Source organism: Leptonychotes weddellii, chromosome 15, assembly GCF_054177405.1.
Source record: "Leptonychotes weddellii isolate Sample4059 chromosome 15, ASM5417740v2, whole genome shotgun sequence".
Classification (NCBI taxonomy): Eukaryota; Metazoa; Chordata; class Mammalia; order Carnivora; family Phocidae; genus Leptonychotes; species Leptonychotes weddellii.
Window position 1 is genome coordinate 28,060,191 of NC_138383.1, and position 19,292 is coordinate 28,079,482.

Consider the following 19,292-nt stretch of genomic DNA (forward strand, 5'->3'; position numbering starts at 1 on the left):
ATTATTAACAAATTATTTCTTTTTATGACTGGAAGGGGCAAAATCCTAACAGTTTCTTTTAAAACCCCAAAACCTTGCTAATATCCTTATCCTTCCAAGTGAGGAGCTAACAAGTAATAAAGAGATGTGATTTAAAATTATCAAGGTGGGGCGCCTGGGTGGCTCAGTCGGTTAAGCCTCTGACTCTTGGTTTTGGCTCAGGTCATAACCTTGGTTTAGGGTCATGGGATGGAACCCTGCGCTCAGCAGGGAGTCTGCCTGAGTTTTGCTCCCCCTGCCCCTCCCCCCACTGGTGCGCATATGCACGCGCTCGCGCTTTCTCTCAAATAAATAAATCTTTAAATAAAATAAAATAACCGGGGCACCTGGGTGGCTCAGTCGTTAAGCGTCTGCCTTCGGCTCAGGTCATGATCCCAGGTTCCTGGGATCGAGTCCCACATCCGGCTCCCTGCTCAGCGGGAAGCCTGCTTCTCCCTCTCCCACTCCCCCTGCTTGTGTTCCTGCTCTCGCTATCTCTCTGTCAAATAAATAAAAAATAAATAAAATAAAATAAAATAACCAAGGGAACCGACTGAAGAACAGAAAATTGTTCCATAAATAAAAGGACAGAGGGCGCCTGGGTGGCTCGGTTAGGCGACTGCCTTTGGCTCAGGTCATGATCCTGGAGTTGCGGAACGGAGTCCCATATCCGGCTCCCTGCTCAGCGGGGAGTCTGCTTCTCCCTCTGACCCTCCCCCCTCTCATGTGCTTTCTCTCATTCTCGATCTCTCAAATAAATAAAATCTTTAAAAAAAATAAAAAAATAAAAGGACAGAGGAAGGAAGGTACTGGGGTAGGGAATATCAGCCAAACGCTCAGTGTAAACACCAGCACAAACATTATTTATTGAGGCAACTATTATGAAACAGCTAAACAAGTTTTACAAGTAGTACTTTGGGCGTCGCCTTGCTGGCTCAGTAGGTAGAGCATGCCAGTCTTGATCTGGGGTTGTTGAGTTCAAGCCCCATGTTAGGCCTAGAGTTTATTTTAAAAAAAGAAAGAAAAAAAAAAGTAGTGCTCTGGGGAAAGGAATGGGGCAGGGTGAGAAAGAGTGGATGTTACTTTAATAAAATTATTTGGGGGTAAAAAATCAAGGTCTAGGAGAAAACATAAAATACTTTCACTAGGAGAGATTGTACTGTAGTCCGGTTCCTCATTTTCGGGAAAATCTAACGATACAGCTCATGAGACATACCTGAAAAGAAACCCCTCTGAAATTTTAACTACTCAGTTAAATATAAGTGGTAAATAATAAACAGATGCAGAGAGCCTAAGGTGGTGCGAAGTGAGCCCTCTAGTGGTCGACAGAAGAGTACACTCCATTGGGCTAAACAACTGGTACCAAGCGAACAGCCACGCAAGCAATAATGGCTGCACACATCGTTATACTATCATAGATAACAGAATGATTACATAAAGCCATATTGATGAATTTTTAAAACCCAGGCAGTAATAAAAAAACCCCTATCTTCTCAAAATGCAAAGTACCAATGGAAAGTGCAAAGTGCCCCTCTACCAAAAATCACAGTCCAGTTTTCCGAACTTGAAATCACTAAGATCAGCACACCCATAATTCAAGACATAACGTAAACAAACCAACAAACTCATTTATATACCCAACCACCCTTCCACCAATACTGTTTTATAGCTACTACCTTAAGTAGACTGTCTACTGACACACAACCCCAAAACCCTTACCGACGTTAAAAAAGCCTAGAATAGAGTTATCTGTTCTTTTAAACACAAATCAGGGGAAAGCGCGAACGCAGTCCCCCACTACCACAAATTATGCAGTCGAGTTTCCCACATTTGGGGAAATCGCAGGGGTCAGCACATCCGGAGTGCAATGGATAAGCCTCGCCCTGGGAAAACCACCTTCGTGATCATGGTATCTCCCCTGCCAGGTAAGTATGAGCCAAAAGAATTGTCTGGCACCTCACCCTCAGATTCAACTCATTCTAAAGATAGGATCACTTTTCTCATGCATCCTATCAACCCCGTTTCTTCTGAAATAGAGAGTCTCCAAGTTATAGTTACTATGCAGCAATATTTTGTATATCTGGATATTAAACAAAATCTAGGAAATATATGCCCGGTGTAAGCACGACCAGCAGTCACTGCGCTTATCTACATATTCCACACCCCTTTTGCGCATCCTATTCCCTAGCTACTCGTGCTGTTCGAATGAAATTTAAAGGGAAAGACACTCTACAGATTTAAAGATAAACGACATTAATTAGTTCCTTCTTTCAAGGTGTGGGAGCTAATGATGTCACTGATGTCTGGCGCAGTTCAGCAAGCCAGGTAATTGAAAGATCAAGTCTAAAAATGGCAAAACTACATAGGAAAATCCAGTCCGTGTTTTGCTAAAAATAGGTTGTTCAAGGCTTCAAGCACAAGTTCAAAATATGCTCTCTTTCAAATATACAGCAAGTCGGAGCACCTGGGTGGCTCAGTCGTTAAGCGTCTGCCTTCGGCTCAGGTCATGATCCCAGAGCCCTGGGATCGAGCCCCGCATCGGGCTCCCTGCTCAGCGGGAAGCCTGTTTCTCCCTCTCCCGCTCCCCCTGCTTGTGTTCCCTCTCTCGCTGTGTGTCTCTCTCTGTCAAATAAATAAATAAAATCTTTAAAATATATATATATATACACAGCAAATCATCACCCTTACTTGAAAAAGCTGTTGTATAAACACTAGTTCTAATTCGGAGGCAACCTACCTAGGGAAAAGCTCACGCAGCGCCCCCTTCCTACACAGACGTTTGGGGAAGTCCCAGGGGTTTGCAGAGCTGGAATGGCAACTGGAAACTGCCACGCTGACCAGAATGTCTCCCTTCCCAGGCATCAATAAATTGTGTTTCTAAGTATCCTGAACCCCGCCCCTCCCCCCGCGCCAACTCCCCTGTGTTCTATACTACAAGCCGTCATCCATTTCTTTTTCATGGGTGTCTCTGAAATCCAGAACAAGACTACTGGAGACTCCATCCTACAAGAAACTGCCCAGCCCTCCTTGACTCATATTAGACTCTTCAGAAAGAGCAAATCCGGTATCAGGCAATGGTTATTAATTCCAATATTCCATACCCACATATAATTATTACTAGTCTTAACCCTATCCTTTCTTCACTGTAAATTAAAGTTGGAGTTTCCAAGTTCCAACTGCTCTTCAGTTGTGTCTCCAAGATCACACCAGAATCACCTTATTTCTCAAATCTTTTTATTTTACAGGACTCCTCTGGCATTCTCTGCCAAAACAATTAGCCAGAGGTTCATATCTTTTTTTTCCAGAGTTTTATATCTTTAAAATAATGCTGTTTTTAAAAATCTTATTAAAGAACAGATGAAGAGAGATGGAGAGAAAAAATACTGGGGCAGAGTGGAGAGGAGATTCTTGTGATGTGAGCTGCAACTACTCCTCAAATCTGACCTTTTGACAGCAACCAGTTTGATTTTTATAGATTTTTCTCCCCAAAGAACTACTATATAATATATATGTATATATATTCATACACACACATAAACATATATATGTATATATGGTCTAATCTATACACAAAATATCTATTTTATTTGTGAAATTAAAGTTAAGATACCTTGAAATCTGGCAGGAACCACTCATATAAGGGGAAAAGGTGCTGTCTATGAACTAGACTACTGTTACCACCAAACAACTTTTTTTTTTTTAAATACGGAACTTTTTTTTTTAAGATTTTTATTTATTTATTTGACAGAGAGAGAGACAGTGAGAGAGGGAACACAAGCAGGGAGAGTAGGAGAGGGAGAAGCAGGCTTCCCCCCGGAGCAGGGAGCCGGATGTGGGGCTTGATCCCAGGACGCTGGGATCATGACCTGAAGGCAGAAGCTTAACGACTGAGCCACGCAGGCGCCCCAGTTTTGTTTTGTTTTGAGATTTTATTTCTTTATTTGACAGAGACACAGCAAGAGAGGGAACACAAGCAGAGGGAGTGGGAGAGGAAGAAGGCTTCCCGATGAGCATGCGGGGCTCAATTCCAGGACCTTGGGATCATGACCTGAGCCAAAGGCAGATGCTTAAAGACTGAGCCACCCAGGTGCCCCCTCATTCTTTAATAATTAAAAAAAAAATACTTTTCATAAGGTGCTTCTATTCCCTTTCAATGAGTGTAATAGCTGAATATTTTAATTTTCACATGAGTACTAGTGGTTTTTATTTTTTCAAAGATTTTTATTTTTTTTTTTGAGAGAGAGCACAAGTGGTGGGAAGGGGTGGAGGGAGAGGGAGAAGCAGACTCCCCGCTGAGCAGGGAGCCCTATGCAGGACTCTATCCCAAGATCCTGGGATCATGACCCAAGCGGAAGGCAGACGCTTAACCAACTGAGCCACCAAGGCACCCCTAGGTGTCTTTTTTTTTTTTTAATATTTATTTATTTGTATTTCTTTATTTGACAGAGAAAGACACAGCGAGTGAGGGAACACAAGCAGGGGGAGTGGGAGAGGGAGAAGCAGGCTTTCCGCAGAGCAGTGAGCCCGATGCGGGGCTCCATCCCAGGACCCTGGGATCATGACCTGAGCTGAAGGCAGATGCTTAACAACTGAGCCACCCAGGCGCCCCACCACCAAACAACTCTTAAATTCAAACTGCCATTCTCAGATTTGTGACTAGTAGTACTTTCTTTCTTTCTTTTTAAATTTATTTATTAGAGAAAGAGCATGAGAGAGATCACAAGCAGTGGGTAGGGGTAGAGGGAGAAGCAGGCTCCCCACTGAGCAAGGGGCCGGATGTGATGTGGGACTCGATCCCAGGATCCTAGGATCATGACCTGAGCCGAACGCAGACGCTTAACCATTTGAGCCACCCAGGTGCCCCTAGCGGTGCTTTCTTAAGCCAGAAACACATAGCTCTTAAACCACCCATACTCTTCACAAAGCTAGTTCCAATATTTCACAAGAACTTCATTGTTATTGGTCTACTTATCAAAACATCCATCTGAGATAGTCTGCCTTAAGGCAAAAAGGTGACTTTCCCTCACTTTCTTGTAGCCCGAGAAGGTTAAGAAAGGCATTAGTGCTATAATCCTCACAGGAGCCCTGCAAACCGTAGTATCCTCTGAGGAGAGCCACATTTCTGATTGGAAAAATATAAGGAAATACATGTGTTTGTTAAATAATAACATATGTTAACACAGAAAAAGTGAAGAAGCTTTTTAGTACATCTTACTATTGCCAAAACCAGACAACGTAACCTCACAGATTAATCCCATGAACAAAAATGCAAATTATAACATCTTTATGAACTGGATCTAGTAGGATATTAAAATAACATACACAATAACTAAATAGGTTTTATGTACCTAAGTACATAAAAGTATATGATAGAAGTAGCATGATATATCATATAGGTGGGGACAAAGACTGATTAACTCATAAAGAGTGCATAGAAAATTGGCTCACCATTGAAAGAAGGAAAATATTACTTCCTCCTACTTTACCTTAAAAAAAAACAGGTTAAAATATCCAAATTAAATCATAAACCATATGTAGAAAAAAACCCAGGTAATTATGTTTATAATTTTGACAAAAAGTCTTTTTTTTTTTCTTATTTATTTATGTAAGTAATCTCTACACCCAATATGGGGCTCAAACTCATGACCTTGGGATTGAGAGTTACATGCTCTTCCAACTGAGCCAGCCAGGCACTCCAAAGAAAAGACTTTCTAAGCATGTTACCAAAGTCAGAACTAAATACAAACTTTGACTACATTTGCATACAACAACATCAGCAAAGTAGAAAACCTCAAAGTTTAAATACAAATGACAGAGTGGGAAGACATTTGCAATATACAGACTAGGCACATAGCCTGTATAATACAATATGCATATCAGAGAGGATAGGCAGCATATGGAATAAAAGTATGGGTTTTGATGTCAAAGCTGAGCAGAATACTTGGCCTATACTAAGCACAACTAAATATTAGTTGTTGTTTCTGATAATTAAAAAAACACAGACCTGTTTCAAATACATATTTTATTTTTTCAAGATTTCACGTATTTGACAGAGAGAGAACACAAGCAGGGGGAGCAGCAGAGGGAGAGGGAGAAGCAGGCTTTCCGCAGAGCAGGGAGCCTGACATGGGACTCGATCCCAGGACTCTGGGATCATGACCTCAGCCAAAGGCAGATGCTTAACCAACTGAGCCACCCAGGTGCCCCTAAAGTACCTCAGTTATAAAGTGGGAAAGAATGTACAGATGTTCATAGCACCATTATTCACAATAGCCAAGAGGTGGAAGCAACCCAAGTGTCTATCCACAGATGAATGGATAAACAAAATGTGGTACATACATACAATTGATTATTATTCAGACTTAAAAAGGGAGGAAACTGACACATGCCACAACATGGATAAACCTTCAGGACATTATGTTAAGTGAAATAAACCAGTCACAAAAAGACAAATACTACATGATTCCACTTCTGTAAGGTATCAAGAGTAGTCAAACAGAAAAACAGGAAGTAGAAAGGTGGTTGCCAGTGGCTGAGGGAAGGGGAAATCTTAGGAGTTGCTGTTTAATGGGTACAGTTTCAGGTTTGCAAGATAAAAGAGTTCTGGAGATCAGTTGCACAACACTGTGAAGATAATTAACACTACTGAACTGTACACTTAAAAAAATTTCATGTTTTGTGTATTTTACCATTTTTACAAATTAAAAGTGAGCAAAGGATATGAGATAGTTACAATAAGGTACATTTGCCCAATGAAACTATATGAAAAAAATTTTAACCTCTCTAGTAATAAAAGATAATAACCAGTTAAAATCAATTATACCTCAATAACAAAGGGGAAAAAAAAAACATTTAAAGACTCCGAAGGCCAGTGTTGGAGTGGAGGTGGGAAAACCAGCCCTCACATGCTGTTAGTAGGAGTATAAGTGGTACAAACATTTGGCAGTATGATTCAAAATGAAAATGTGTATACTCTCTGACCCAGGAATTCTACTTCCAGAAATGTATTGAGAGAGAGAGAAAATGCTATTTCATCAGAGCAAAAAAAAAAGTGGAAATAATTAAACTATACAGTTATAAGCCAGATTAGAAAGATGGGCTTCAGGACAGAACGTATGCAACCACTAAGTTTAATTTTCAAATAATTTGTAATTACATGGAAGAAAACTTCTGACAAAATATTAAGTGAAAAACAAAAGATATACAAATTTCTTCACAATTTGACCACAACAGGTAAGATAAATATATTATATGAACTTATAGAAAGATTAAAATAAACCAAAATGTTAACATTATTATCTGTGAATTAAATAGAAAATTTATGAACCAGTTTTATTTCCTTCTTTATATTTTCTATATTTTGTTTTCTACAACTATATACTTCCTACAAGTTTATATTTTTCACCATATTTAAAGTACAAAATAGAAAAATATAGGGAGAGAGGTGCAGGTCAATCATCTATTCTTTTAACAAATATTTACTGAGCACCTACTAAACCCATACACTGGGCTAGGGGCTCTAAAAAAACAACAGGGAGTAAAATCCACATGGTCCTGCTATACTGAAGTTTTCCATCTAGTCAGGGAGACATATGTTATGTAAATGATCACACAGAGGCATTTGGTGCTGTGAGAGCCTTAAAAGGGAGACTTGAGTCTTACTAAGAAATTTGGTCTGTAAAGAGCAAAATAGGAAGTGACATGAGCTGAAATATAAAACTGTACTGTAGAAAGAACATTCTGGCTGTAGCATGAGAGAACAGACTAGAGGGGAGAAGACAAGATACAGAGAGACCAGCTAAAAGGATAGAGTACCTACAAGCAAAATGGTAGGAGCTTGGCCTAGAGGAGGAGGCATGAACAGAATCAAGATATGTTAAAGAGAAAATTGATAGGATTTGTGTATGCATTGAACATGGGGAGTGAAAAGGGAAGGTGTGGAGAATGATTCCTAGGTTTCTAGTCTGTGCACATGGAAGGATGGATATTCAATTCATGGAGGCAGGGAATACAGGAAGAAGACAAGGTTTTGGGAGTGGGCTGAAGAAAATAATGAGTTCGGTTTAAAATATATTTTTTAAATATTTTATTTATTTATTTGAGGGGGGTGCAGAGGGAGAAGCAGACTTCCCACTGAGCAGGGAGACTGATGCGGGCTCTATCCCAGGATCTTGGGATCATGACCTGGGCTGAAGGCACATGCTTAACTGACTGAGCCACCCAGGTGACCTTAAGTTAGGTTTGAGATAGGCTGAGTTGGAGGGGCACCTGAGTGGCTCAGTTGGTTAAACATTTGCTTTCAGCTCAGGTCATGATCCCAGGGTCCTGGAATCGAGCCCCACCTCCCTGCTCATCTGGGAATCTGTTTCTCCTTCTCCCTCTGCCCCTCCCCCACACTCATGTGTTCTCTCTCAAATAAATAAATAAAATCTTAAAAAAAAAAAAAGATAGGCTGAGTTGGAGACCTTTGCACTGTCCAGTACGCAATCAGATACTTGCATCTGGAGGTGAGAGAACAGGGCAGGACTAGAAATATAAATTTAAGAATCGGGGTGCCTGGGTGGCTCAGAATGTTAAATGTCTGACTTCCGCGGAGGTCGTAATCTCTCATGATCTCAGGGTCCTGGGATCACGCCCTTCGTTGGGCTCTGCTTTTAATGGGGAGTCTGCTTGTCCCTCTCCCTCTCCTTCTGCCCCTCTCCCTGCTCGTGCTTTCTCTCTCTCTTAAATAAAATCTTTCTTAAAAATTAAGAAAAAAAAACAATCACTGGCATATAGTCACTGAACTGTGAATGAGATAGCAGAGAGAGAGAGAAAATGAGAGAACAAGAGAAGAGAGAACAGAATAGTCAGCAAAAGGTCAGCTATGGGGTCTTAAAAGAACTATAACATTTCAGGGCCAGGTTCTGGAAGATGAGCTTCCTAGGGAGACAGAAAAGCCAGATGGATATGAAGGAAATCAGGAGTGTGGTGGCATCACAGAAATGAGATTTCAAGAGTTTGTGGACAACAAATAAATACTGAGCTCCTACTATGTATAAGGCTTTGTACAACTGATATTGATACTCCAAATATTTGTGTTTGAGGCTTTAAGTTTTATCATAACCACCTTTAAAGCTAAGCCTTGATTCAAAGTTTTTTCTTAGTCGAAACAGCACTCATTTCTCTTTCCATTCCCAAATCCACTTGAACATTCAAGCTCACCATTTTTAGAAGTTCTGTATTTTTAGGTTAAAAGAAAATGAATTTCAGGTGCCTGGGTGGCTCAGATGGTTGAGCATCTGCCTTCGGCTCAGGTCATGATCCCGGGGTCCTGGGATCGAGTCCCGCATCGGGCTCCCTGCTCGGCGGGGAGCCTGCCCCTCTCTCTCTCTCTCTCTCTGTCTCTTATGAATAAATAAATAAAATCTTTAAAAAAAAAAAAAGAAAATGAATTTCTCCTCAGCTATAACAGAAATATTCAGATTACTCCTCTCCCATATCTCTAGAAAATAGACCAGTTTACTTGAATACTTAGATTAACTAGATATTGGCAGAAATAGCTCATTCCTACCCTTAGTATCATATCTAGATAGCAATGAAAGCCAAAAATGCTCAATAATGATCCTGATTGATAGGCTCCACAACGGCAGAAATTCTGTCATTTGCCCTGTAACCATGCACATAACTGGCACTTAATAAATATTTAATCTTGCTTAAATGATCTAATCTTAATAATTTTAAACGGGAACCCAAGTAAACTATTCACAGAGTATTGCAAGCATCAAGTTAAATGAAATATGTAAAAGCACTTTCCTTTGGCACTTTATAATTGTAGGCACTTAAAAAACGTCTCAGCATTAGCACTCTACTGAGCTAGGTGTTTAATAAAGCTTTATTCAACTGAAGACACATCTAGAGTATTTTTAAATGGATAAACTAAAATTATGTACCCTTTCTGTACTAAAACCTTTATATTTGTTAATTTGATCTTTCCAATAATCCCATGAATTATTATCTTTTACTTGCAGGTGAGGAAACTGAGTAACTTGCTGCAAGGCTTACAGTTGGTAATTTCCAGAGATGTGATACAAACCCAAATTTGTATGACTTCAAGGCTCATGCTCATTTGTCCATAGCAGTGACTCTCAAACTTTTTCATCAAGTAACCCCAAACTGCAACGGAAAAAAAAAAAATTCCTAGGAGGCTTTGGGAGACTATTGAAGTATCCAGTTTAAACTGGATCTTTCTTCAAATTCTTATGTTTATTCGAAAATTTATTTTTATGTTTGCTTTTTACTTTACAGTATGTTAATGTTTACTTAACATAAAATATTTTAAATAGCTTACCAGTTAAATCATTCAATTCTTCCCTCTTAAAAAAAAAAACTGAGCGAATCTGACACCATAGGAAAGGTGTATCTTCCATAAAAATCCCACAGTTTTGTTCAGTTCTTGGTGCCTGGCCTCATAAACCTGGATCCTAGTTTGAAAGCCTGACTATGGAGCAAACCATATTAAAGAAATCTGAAGAATGATGTGAAAACCATAATTATAGACAACTCAAGGCTCAGAATAAGAAGTTAATAACACATAATTGTATGACTACAGATAGAGTCAACTACTTTCGTAAGTCTCCACAGCCAATGAAACAAAGTTCTAAACACGACTGATTCCATTGAGTTTGAGCAAACCAAGTAAAGCACTGTCGTTGAATATGTTAACACCATCTCTTCTTCACCCAAGACCCTGGTTGTTTTGTAAGCATGAATTCTCCCCGCGGACATTTATGTAATACCCACTGTGTGCCCAGATGTGACTCATACCAGTAGTTAAACAAGGTATTGAGTGGCAAACAATCCACATTTTGACCAGTCCTACCAGACTTTCCCTGTCGTACCAAATGGGGGACAAACATTTCTCGAATTCTACCCCCGAAACCCCATCCAAAAGGGGCTCTCAATTTGGAGGTAGCTCGGGGTAGAAGAAAGGGTACTAGGTTTTAATTCTGTTTTGAAGAAAACTATGCTCTAAGCTTCTGTGTCCTCGTTTTCCTCCTGGTACGGTTGTGAGCATTTGAAATGTGTGGGATTTGCTAAAGTGCTCAAACATATGTTTCCTTCCTTAGATCTTACGTACTTAAAGTAATATTTAGGGAGTTCCTTTAAGCTAGGGGGAAAAATTCAAGGCTAAGAATCTTAACAAATGTAGTGAACAAGTTACTGCCCTAAAAAAATCACACTCACTTAGGCAAAGAAAGACTTCGTAACCCACCTTCCAAACCGCCTCAATTCCCTCAAAGTTCTCCATTTTAGAAGGGGTCCCTTCTCAACTCTGTACCAGAGCAGGAGCTCTTGCGTAGCCCAATTACTCCCTCTCAGGACGGGAGCCCACGCCCAGCCCACTACGGGGACATTACTTGCTTACTTTTCCAGCTACTTCTTAAGTTAGGCAGGCCGTGAACCAACGGTCTCAGAAACCACCATGCTTCAGACTGGACGCGCGGGGAAGGCGTGGGTGGATGCGAGGATTGGGCGCCTAGCGCTCCCGGTGGCGGTGGGGGGCTGGCCCACAATTCCTCGCGCGGGCGAGGCCGAGGGTGAGGGCGGGAAAGGCAAAGGGGGAAGGCAAGGGGGATACCCGACGAGAAAAGGTAGAAAACTGGAACCTTATAATGGAGACACCGATTAATCCTTACATGACTGTCTCATACCCCAAGCCGGTAAGCGGCTAGTGTGTGCGTTACCCCCACTTGGGGGTAGATCATTCCTATTAATAACCTTGAGGTTCCACCCAACAGTCCAGGGCTGAGGTGTGGAGATGTGGTGTGTAAGGCCTGGCTCTCCATCTTGCGGTCTCCACCCATCTTTTTACTGACAGGATGTATGTTTGATGGGGAAACCCTAAAAGGGATTTGTAAGAATCACAACAGAAATCGTGTAGTTACGGAGAAAATACTACAATCCTCCTCAGGAGGGCCAAGCCCGAGGCCGCGTGCAGTCAGGCCAGAGACTCCGCCCCTTCCGCCTTACGTCTGACGTCACACGGCGCGCGCGCGGGCGTGCGGAGTTGAGACTGGGGTGTAGCTACTCTGCGTAGGTGTCTGGCTTTGAAATGCAGCGGGACTTAGTGAGTTTCCCGCTGTCGCCAGCGGTGCGGGTGAAGCTGGTGTCTGCAGGTTTCCAGACAGCTGAGGAACTCCTAGAGATGAAACCGTCCGAGCTCAGCAAAGGTAACGACTCCTGGCGGCAAGTTGAGGCACACGGACCGCCGTCGGTGCCGCCTCCATCTCGATTCTTCCGCCTTCAGGTTTCCACCCTGTCTCCGCCAGTTTCCTCCGCCCTAGGCTGAATTTGCAACGTGAAACCGCTCCTTGACTCCAGTTAAACAGGGTGTGAATGGTTAGAGCTGTGGTCCTGAAAACGTTTACTGATTGCTTTCTCTATCCGTGCCTGCTGAATCCTCTTGAGGATTATCTATTACTCAAAAGAACCCTGTTAACGTGGATTATTATGTCCAATATGATGAAGGAACAGATGCTTGGGGAGGTTAAGTAACTTTTCATGATGACTGGGTTAGGAAATTGCGGAGCCAGGATTGGTACCCAGACAGCTGGTCTAGTTTTAGCTGTTCCAAAATCCAAGGGGCAAGGGATTATATTTGAGAAATGGAGGATTCGTGATAGGACTGGAGACACTAGGTGAGAAAGGGAGCAGAATCTCCAGCACGTGGAGAAAGCAACAGAAAGAAGATACTGCTTCTCTTCTGTAATTCGCTGGAAAAACAAAACAAGAAACCCCAAACCTCTCATTCCAGAACACTGTAGATTAAACATTGGTGGGAACCACAGTATCATCATGCGGTATACAAAAATGAAGCTGTCGGGCGCCTGGGTGGCTCAGCTGGTTAAGCAGCTGCCTTCGGCTCAGGTCATGATCCTGGAGTCCCGGGATCGAGTCCCGCATCGGGCTCCCTGCTCGGCGGGGAGCCTGCTTCTCCCTCTCCCTCTACTGCTCCCCCGCTTGTGCTCTCTCTCTCTGTCAAATAAATAAAATCTTTAAAAAAAAACAAAAACAAAAATGAAGCTGTCTGCGGTCTCACTGTGCATGTTACACGAGAGTATGCTCAGAAGTGCTCGTAAGATAGAACAAAATTTTAAGTCCTTGCCCTTAACAAATGGAAAGTAATGAGGTTTCAACTCACCCCTCAAGAATAAATGTTGTAGACCCAGTGTTAACTGTTTTAAATCTTACACTGCGTTCGGTTTCCCAACGTTTTTGTTTGTTGGTTTAAGGATTTTATTTATTTGTTTGAGAGAGGACAAGCAGGAGGCACTGCAGAGGGAGAGGGAGAAGCAGGGAGTCAGATATGGGGCTTGATCCCAGGACTCTGGGATCACGACCTGAGCAGAAGGCAGCCCTGTCTCCCAAAGTTTGATGGTTTTTTTTTTCTTTCAACAAGTTGGTTTTGCAGAAAAGAAATGAGAGAATCTGCATGATAATGGTAGCTAACAATTACTGAGCGTTTTGGATGGCCTCGGTATCCTACCCAGCTGTTCAACATGTCTCATTCCCGTTTTACAGAAAAAAAGATCTGAGACAAAAAAAAAAAAGTAACTCGCCCATACTAAGTAACTTCATAATAAGTGGTTCAGTCAGGGTTTACAAACCCAAGAAATCTGACTCCAGAATTTAGGCTTTTTAAATAGGATTTTCATTTCTTTATCACCCTATTGTCTTTTATTAGTGCCAAATTTGTATTCATATCCTAGGCAAATCAGGCACTGACCTATCAGACTCAGAAGTGATGTCACCCTCACCTTTCATTATTCCTTTCATTAGCAGCTTGTTTTGTAATTGCCATTTTCTCTTCTCAAGCCATATTGTCTGATAAGAATGAAATTATATAGTTGAGGAAGCATAAGTGTATTGTTTAAAGTATTTGTGCATCAAATAATTGTTCTCATTAAAAATTTTGGAGTGATACGTGAATTTTTCATGGTAGTGTTTCTATGAGAAGTTTTTATTATGAATAATACATGCACAAACTTCTTAAAGTTAAATCTTGTTTTAGGCGGTTAGAGGTCATTTTCATTCTCTTCTGAAAAATAATTTTTTTTTTTAAGATTTTATTTATTTATTTGACAGAGAGAGAGAGATAGCGAGAGCAGGAACACAAGCAGGGGGAGTGGGAGAGGGAGAAGCCGGCCTCCAGTGGAGCAGGGAGCCTGATGCGGGACTCGATCCCAGGACTCTGGGATCATGACCTGAGCTGAAGGTAGACGCATAACAACTGAACCACCCAGGCGCCCCTGAAAAATAATTTAGATGCCTTATTAGATCAAGATAACTATGATTTCATAAAACCAAAAGGGATAGTAAAAGGACTGACTGCCTGTACATTTTAATTTCTACCTCCTGAGATACTCTTGTAGGTACTCAAATGCTTTAGAGGTTTAGGTTTCTGGATTCTGCTTTTGAGGTAATAAATAAATCTTTTAAGTATGTAAAGACTAAGAAAACAAAGATGAATGCCTTTATTAACTTGAAAAATTCAGTAGTTAATGGAATGTCATATTTTATTTTTATGTTTCTGTTTTTTTTTTTTTTAAGATTTTATTTATTTATTTGAGAAGGAGAGCAGAGACAGAGGGAGAAGCAGGCTTCCCGCGGAGCAGGGAGCCCGATGCGGGGCTCGATCCCAGGACCCTGGGATCATGATCTGAGCCGAAGGCAGACACTCAACCGACTGAGCCACCCAGGCGTCCCTATTTTTGTGTTTCTTTACTCTTGGCATCACTCTTATTATCTAAAAATTAAAATTAATGAAGACAACCCAATAGCATGTTAAGACTTTTAAATTTCTAAAATCAGGGTTTGGGTTTTGTTGTTTTTTCCTTTTTCTTTTTTTACTTTCAGAAGTTGGGATATCTAAAGAGGAAGCCTTGGAAACTCTGCAAATTATAAGAAGAGAATGTCTCACAAGTAAATCAAGATATGCTGCTACAGCTGAGTCAGGCAAGAAGTGTACAGCACTGGAACTTCTTGAGCAGGAGCATACCCAGAGCTTCATAATTACCTTCTGTTCAGCACTAGATAATATTCTCGGGGGTGGAATACCCTTAACTAAAACAACAGAAATTTGTGGTGTACCGGGTATTGGAAAAACACAATTATGGTAAAGTAAAATGTTCCCTTCTTAAGTGTAGGCTTAATGACATTTTATGTAAGTAATAGAATATGGTGCTGTGGGTCTACATTCAGGAGACCAAAAGAGGATGTATGTGCTCTTAATTTTTTGTGTGTGTATGCATGCACATCAAACAAAAATCAGTTTACTATTTGTGTTACTTCAGTACCCCATCTTTAAATTGATATAATTATTTTGGTATCCAAAAATGTTTCTTTTGCAACATTGTAATGTGATCATTAGGGTAAACATGTAATATTCTGTTTTATTTTATTTCATTTTTTAAAGATTTTATTTATTTACAGAGAGATAGAGAGAGCACAAGTAGGCAGAGAGGCAGGCAGAGGCAGAGGCAGAGGGAGGGGAGCCTGACACGGGACTTGATCCCAGGATGCTGGGATCATGACCTGAGCCGAGGGCAGACGCTTAACGACTGAGCCACCCAGGCGCCCTCTTCTGTTTTATTATAGAATTAATTCCTGGGAATATATTTGAAGGTAGGTTTAGTATAAGAAAGGGTTTCGTTCCCAGAGGCCTAAAAACCACTAAAAAGTCCTTAATCATGGTTTTATGGGTATACCCTCCCCCTAATCCAAATATCAGTTGATTCATATATATTTGGAGCAGAAAGTTAGCCATCTCTGTTGCCTAATGGTGGTACCTAATGGGTGGTAATGTGGAGTTTGAAAAACACTGCCTTAGATGATTATGATGATTTGGTCATTCAGCTTTCTCTTGACAGTATGCAGTTGGCAGTAGATGTGCAGATACCAGAATGTTTTGGAGGAGTGGAAGGTGAAGCAGTTTTTATTGATACTGAAGGAAGTTTTATGGTTGATAGAGTAGTAGACCTTGCTACTGCGTGCATTCAGCACCTTCACCTTATAGCAGGAACACATATGGGAGAGGGTAAGTTAGCAAGTAATCCTCTTTTTCTCTATAATAAAAGTAATTAGCATTTGTACCTCTCAAGCCTCAGCAAGAAACCATTTGGAACATGAAGCTTAATGACTTGACAGCATCCTAGTGTTAAACTCTCAGATCTTTCTTTTAGACTTAGAAATGCCACAACCTAGACTAGCCTTTTCTTCTCCTTTTATGGCCCTCACTTCTTTCTTTCTTTTTTTTTTTTAAAGATTTTATTTATTTATTCATGAGAGACAGAGAGAGAGAGAGACAGAGGCAGAGGGAGAAGCAGGCTCCCCGTGGAGCAGGGACTCGATCCCAGGACCCTGGGATCATGACCTGAGCCGAAGGCAGACGCTTAACCGACTGAGCCACCCAGGCGTCCCGGCCCTCACTTCTTTCTTTTTTAAGATTTTATCTATTTGAGAGAGAGAGCGAGAACAAGCATGAGTGGGGGGAGGGGCAGAAGGAGAGGGAGAAGAAGACTCCCAGCTGAGCAGGGAGCCAGAGGTGGGGCCTGGATCCCCGGACCCTGGCATCTTGACCTGAGCTGAACGCAGACGCCCTGCTGACTGAGTCACCTAGGCGCTCCACCAAAGGAAGGTAGCTTTGAAAAACCATGTTGGAAATATTTAGAACGTTAAGCCGATTGACCTTAGGGCGCTCTGAGTAGAATGTAATTGAGTTCATGACTGTGTTAAGTTTTATTTTTGTCAAGTAGAAATATTGTTTGATTTTTTAAGAAAACATATAGAGGTAATTTCAATTTAAATACTTAAAGGTATTCAAGTTCTTGCCCTTTTAATTACTTTTAAATCAAATGGTTTCTGGTTTGACTGTTCTAGTTTATTTTTTGGATGTGCAGTCCTCATTTTTTTTTTTTAAGATTTTATTTATTTATTTGACAGATACATAGCGAGAGAGGGAACACAAGAAGGGGGAGTGGGAGAGGGAGAAGCAGGCTTCCCGCTGAGCAGGGTTAGGGGCTCGATCCCAGAACCCTGGGATCATGACCTGAGCCGAAGGCAGATGCTTAACGACTGAGCCACCCTTATTCTTTATTTTTTTTATTTTTATTTTTTTAAAGATTTTGTTTATTCATTTGACAGAGATAGATACAGCGAGAGAGGGAACACAAGCAGGAGGAGTGGGAGAGGGAGAAGCAGGCTTCCCGCAGATCGAGGAGCCCAATGCGGGGCTTGATCCCAGGATCCTGGGATCATGACCTGAGCCGAAGGCAGACGCTTAACGACTGAGCCACCCAGGCGCCCCCCTTATTCTTTAATAATTGAAAAAAAAAATACTTTTCATAAGATGCTTGTATTCCCTTTAAATGAGTGTAATAGCTGGATATTTTAATTTTCATGTGAGTACTAGTGGTTCTTTTAATTTTTTTTTTTTAAGATTTTATTTATTTTTTTTGAGAGAGAGAGAGAGCACCAGTGGTGGGAAGGGGTGGAGGGAGAGGGAGAAACAGACTACCCGCTGAGCAGGGAGCCCGATGCAGGACTCTATGCCAAGATCCTGGGGCCATGACCCGAGCGGAAGGCAGACGCTTAACCAACTGAGCCACCCAGGCACCCCCCCCCCCAAAGTGGTTTTTAAAAAAATATATAATCTAAGGAGAATCTTACATTGTTTCTACTTAAATATCAAATTATGCTACAATAATAAAGGAAAAAAGTTACCATAAGGGAAAAAGATGCTTCTTTTGAACATTTTTCCTTTTAACTCTTAATTTGCAGTCCTATAAAAGAGAAAAACAAGAGAAATTCCATTATGTGATTTCTATTCAATGGAAGCCAGTAACTAGAAATATGAAAAGGCGGGCATTAAAACTCTAGTTGTGTATATGTATAAACAATTTCTAGATAGCCTAGCATGTAAGCAAATAGTGCAAAAGGTGAAAATAAGACGTCAGGAATTATGCAATGATAGTTTATAGTAATTTTGTTACAATTTTGTTACCTTTCAATTAAAGCGAAGAATTTTGTTATTCAAAGGTATTGTTTTCCTACAGTCGCCAATATATCAAAACAAATAAAACTAATTATTTTATTTTAAGATGGTTTTGTTTTATTCTAGAGCACCCAAAAGCTTTGGAGGATTTCACTCTTGAAAATATTCTTTCCCATATTTACTATTTTCGTTGTCGTGACTACACAGAGCTGTTGGCACAAGTTTATCTCCTTCCAGACTTCCTTTCAGAACACTCAAAGGTATGCCTCAAACTACTGAAATACAGCTAACCTTTGGAATGTCTTTGGCGGTGTTTGATTAGCATGAAAAATAAGCAAATAGTATAGTATCATAAGCCTGTTCAAAAATTTCTTTTTTCCTTGTCCTACAATTTACTTATATTTACACATATTTAGCATATATACATATGTAATTTATGCCCAAAGTAAGAAATTGAAATGATATAGAAGGAGGTTCTGCCTCAAGTAACGGTAGAATAGCTTCTAACAAACTTTTTAGAAAGGTATAAAATGAAAAATACAACTTCCCTTCTACTGCTTCCTAGTACTTCTCCCTAAAGTTGACCATTATTGTTTCTTGTGTGTCTTCTCAAAAAATTTTTTATACATGTTGCAATATCTATCTACCCATTTTTAATATTTGCTAGTGGGATAATACTGTAATAATGGTGTTGCACCTTCCATTTTTGCTTAGTGTTTTGCATATCTCCATCACCACATGTGGATAAACCTCATTCTTTTTTTTCAGCTACATACTGTTTAAGAGGGTGCTTTTGCTGTTGGTGGGAATGTAAAATGGTACAGTTGCCTCAAAAAACCATATGGTGGTTCCTCAAAAAATTGAAAATAGAATTACCCTGTGACCCACCAATTCCACTTCTGTGTTTACCAGCAAAAGAATTGAAAGCAGAGTCTTTTTTTTATTTTTAATTTTTTTTATTCTTATATTATCCCCATACATTGCATCATTAGTTTTAGATGTAGTGTTCCATGATTCCTTGTTTGTGCATAACACCCAGTGCTGCATGCAGAATGTGCCCTCCTCAATACCCACCACCAGGCTAACCCATCCTCCCACCCCCCTCCCCTCTAGAACCCTCAGTTTGTTTTTCAGAGTCCATTGTCTCTCATGGTTCGTCTCCCCCTCCGATTTCCCCCCCTTCATTCTTCCCCTCCTGCTACCTTCTTCTTCTTCTTCTTTTTTTTCTTAACATATATTG

General features: G+C 40.7%; 1 protein-coding gene and 1 non-coding gene across 8 annotated transcripts in view; one reads left to right on the forward strand and one right to left on the reverse strand.

Moving 5' to 3' along the window:
* Positions 1-1,787: 1,787 nt before the first annotated feature.
* Positions 1,788-1,951, reverse strand: LOC115941528 (U1 spliceosomal RNA). Its single transcript, XR_004076265.1, has one exon. It is a non-coding gene; the product is annotated as a U1 spliceosomal RNA (small nuclear RNA).
* A 10,076-nt stretch (positions 1,952-12,027) lies between these two features.
* Positions 12,028-19,292, forward strand: part of RAD51C (RAD51 paralog C) — a 45,853-nt gene continuing 38,588 nt past the window's right edge. For 2 of the 7 annotated variants that reach the window (XM_081806053.1, XM_081806054.1), the window contains exons 1-4: positions 12,028-12,230; positions 14,917-15,175; positions 15,930-16,096; positions 18,179-18,312. In XM_081806053.1, coding sequence (XP_081662179.1) covers positions 12,113-12,230; positions 14,917-15,175; positions 15,930-16,096; positions 18,179-18,312 — 678 coding nt within the window. In that variant the 5' untranslated portion in view covers positions 12,028-12,112. The remainder of the gene's footprint in view (positions 12,231-14,916; positions 15,176-15,929; positions 16,097-18,178; positions 18,313-19,292) is intronic. The other 5 variants (XM_031029948.2, XM_081806052.1, XR_014140686.1 and 2 more) reach the window with 4 other exon arrangements.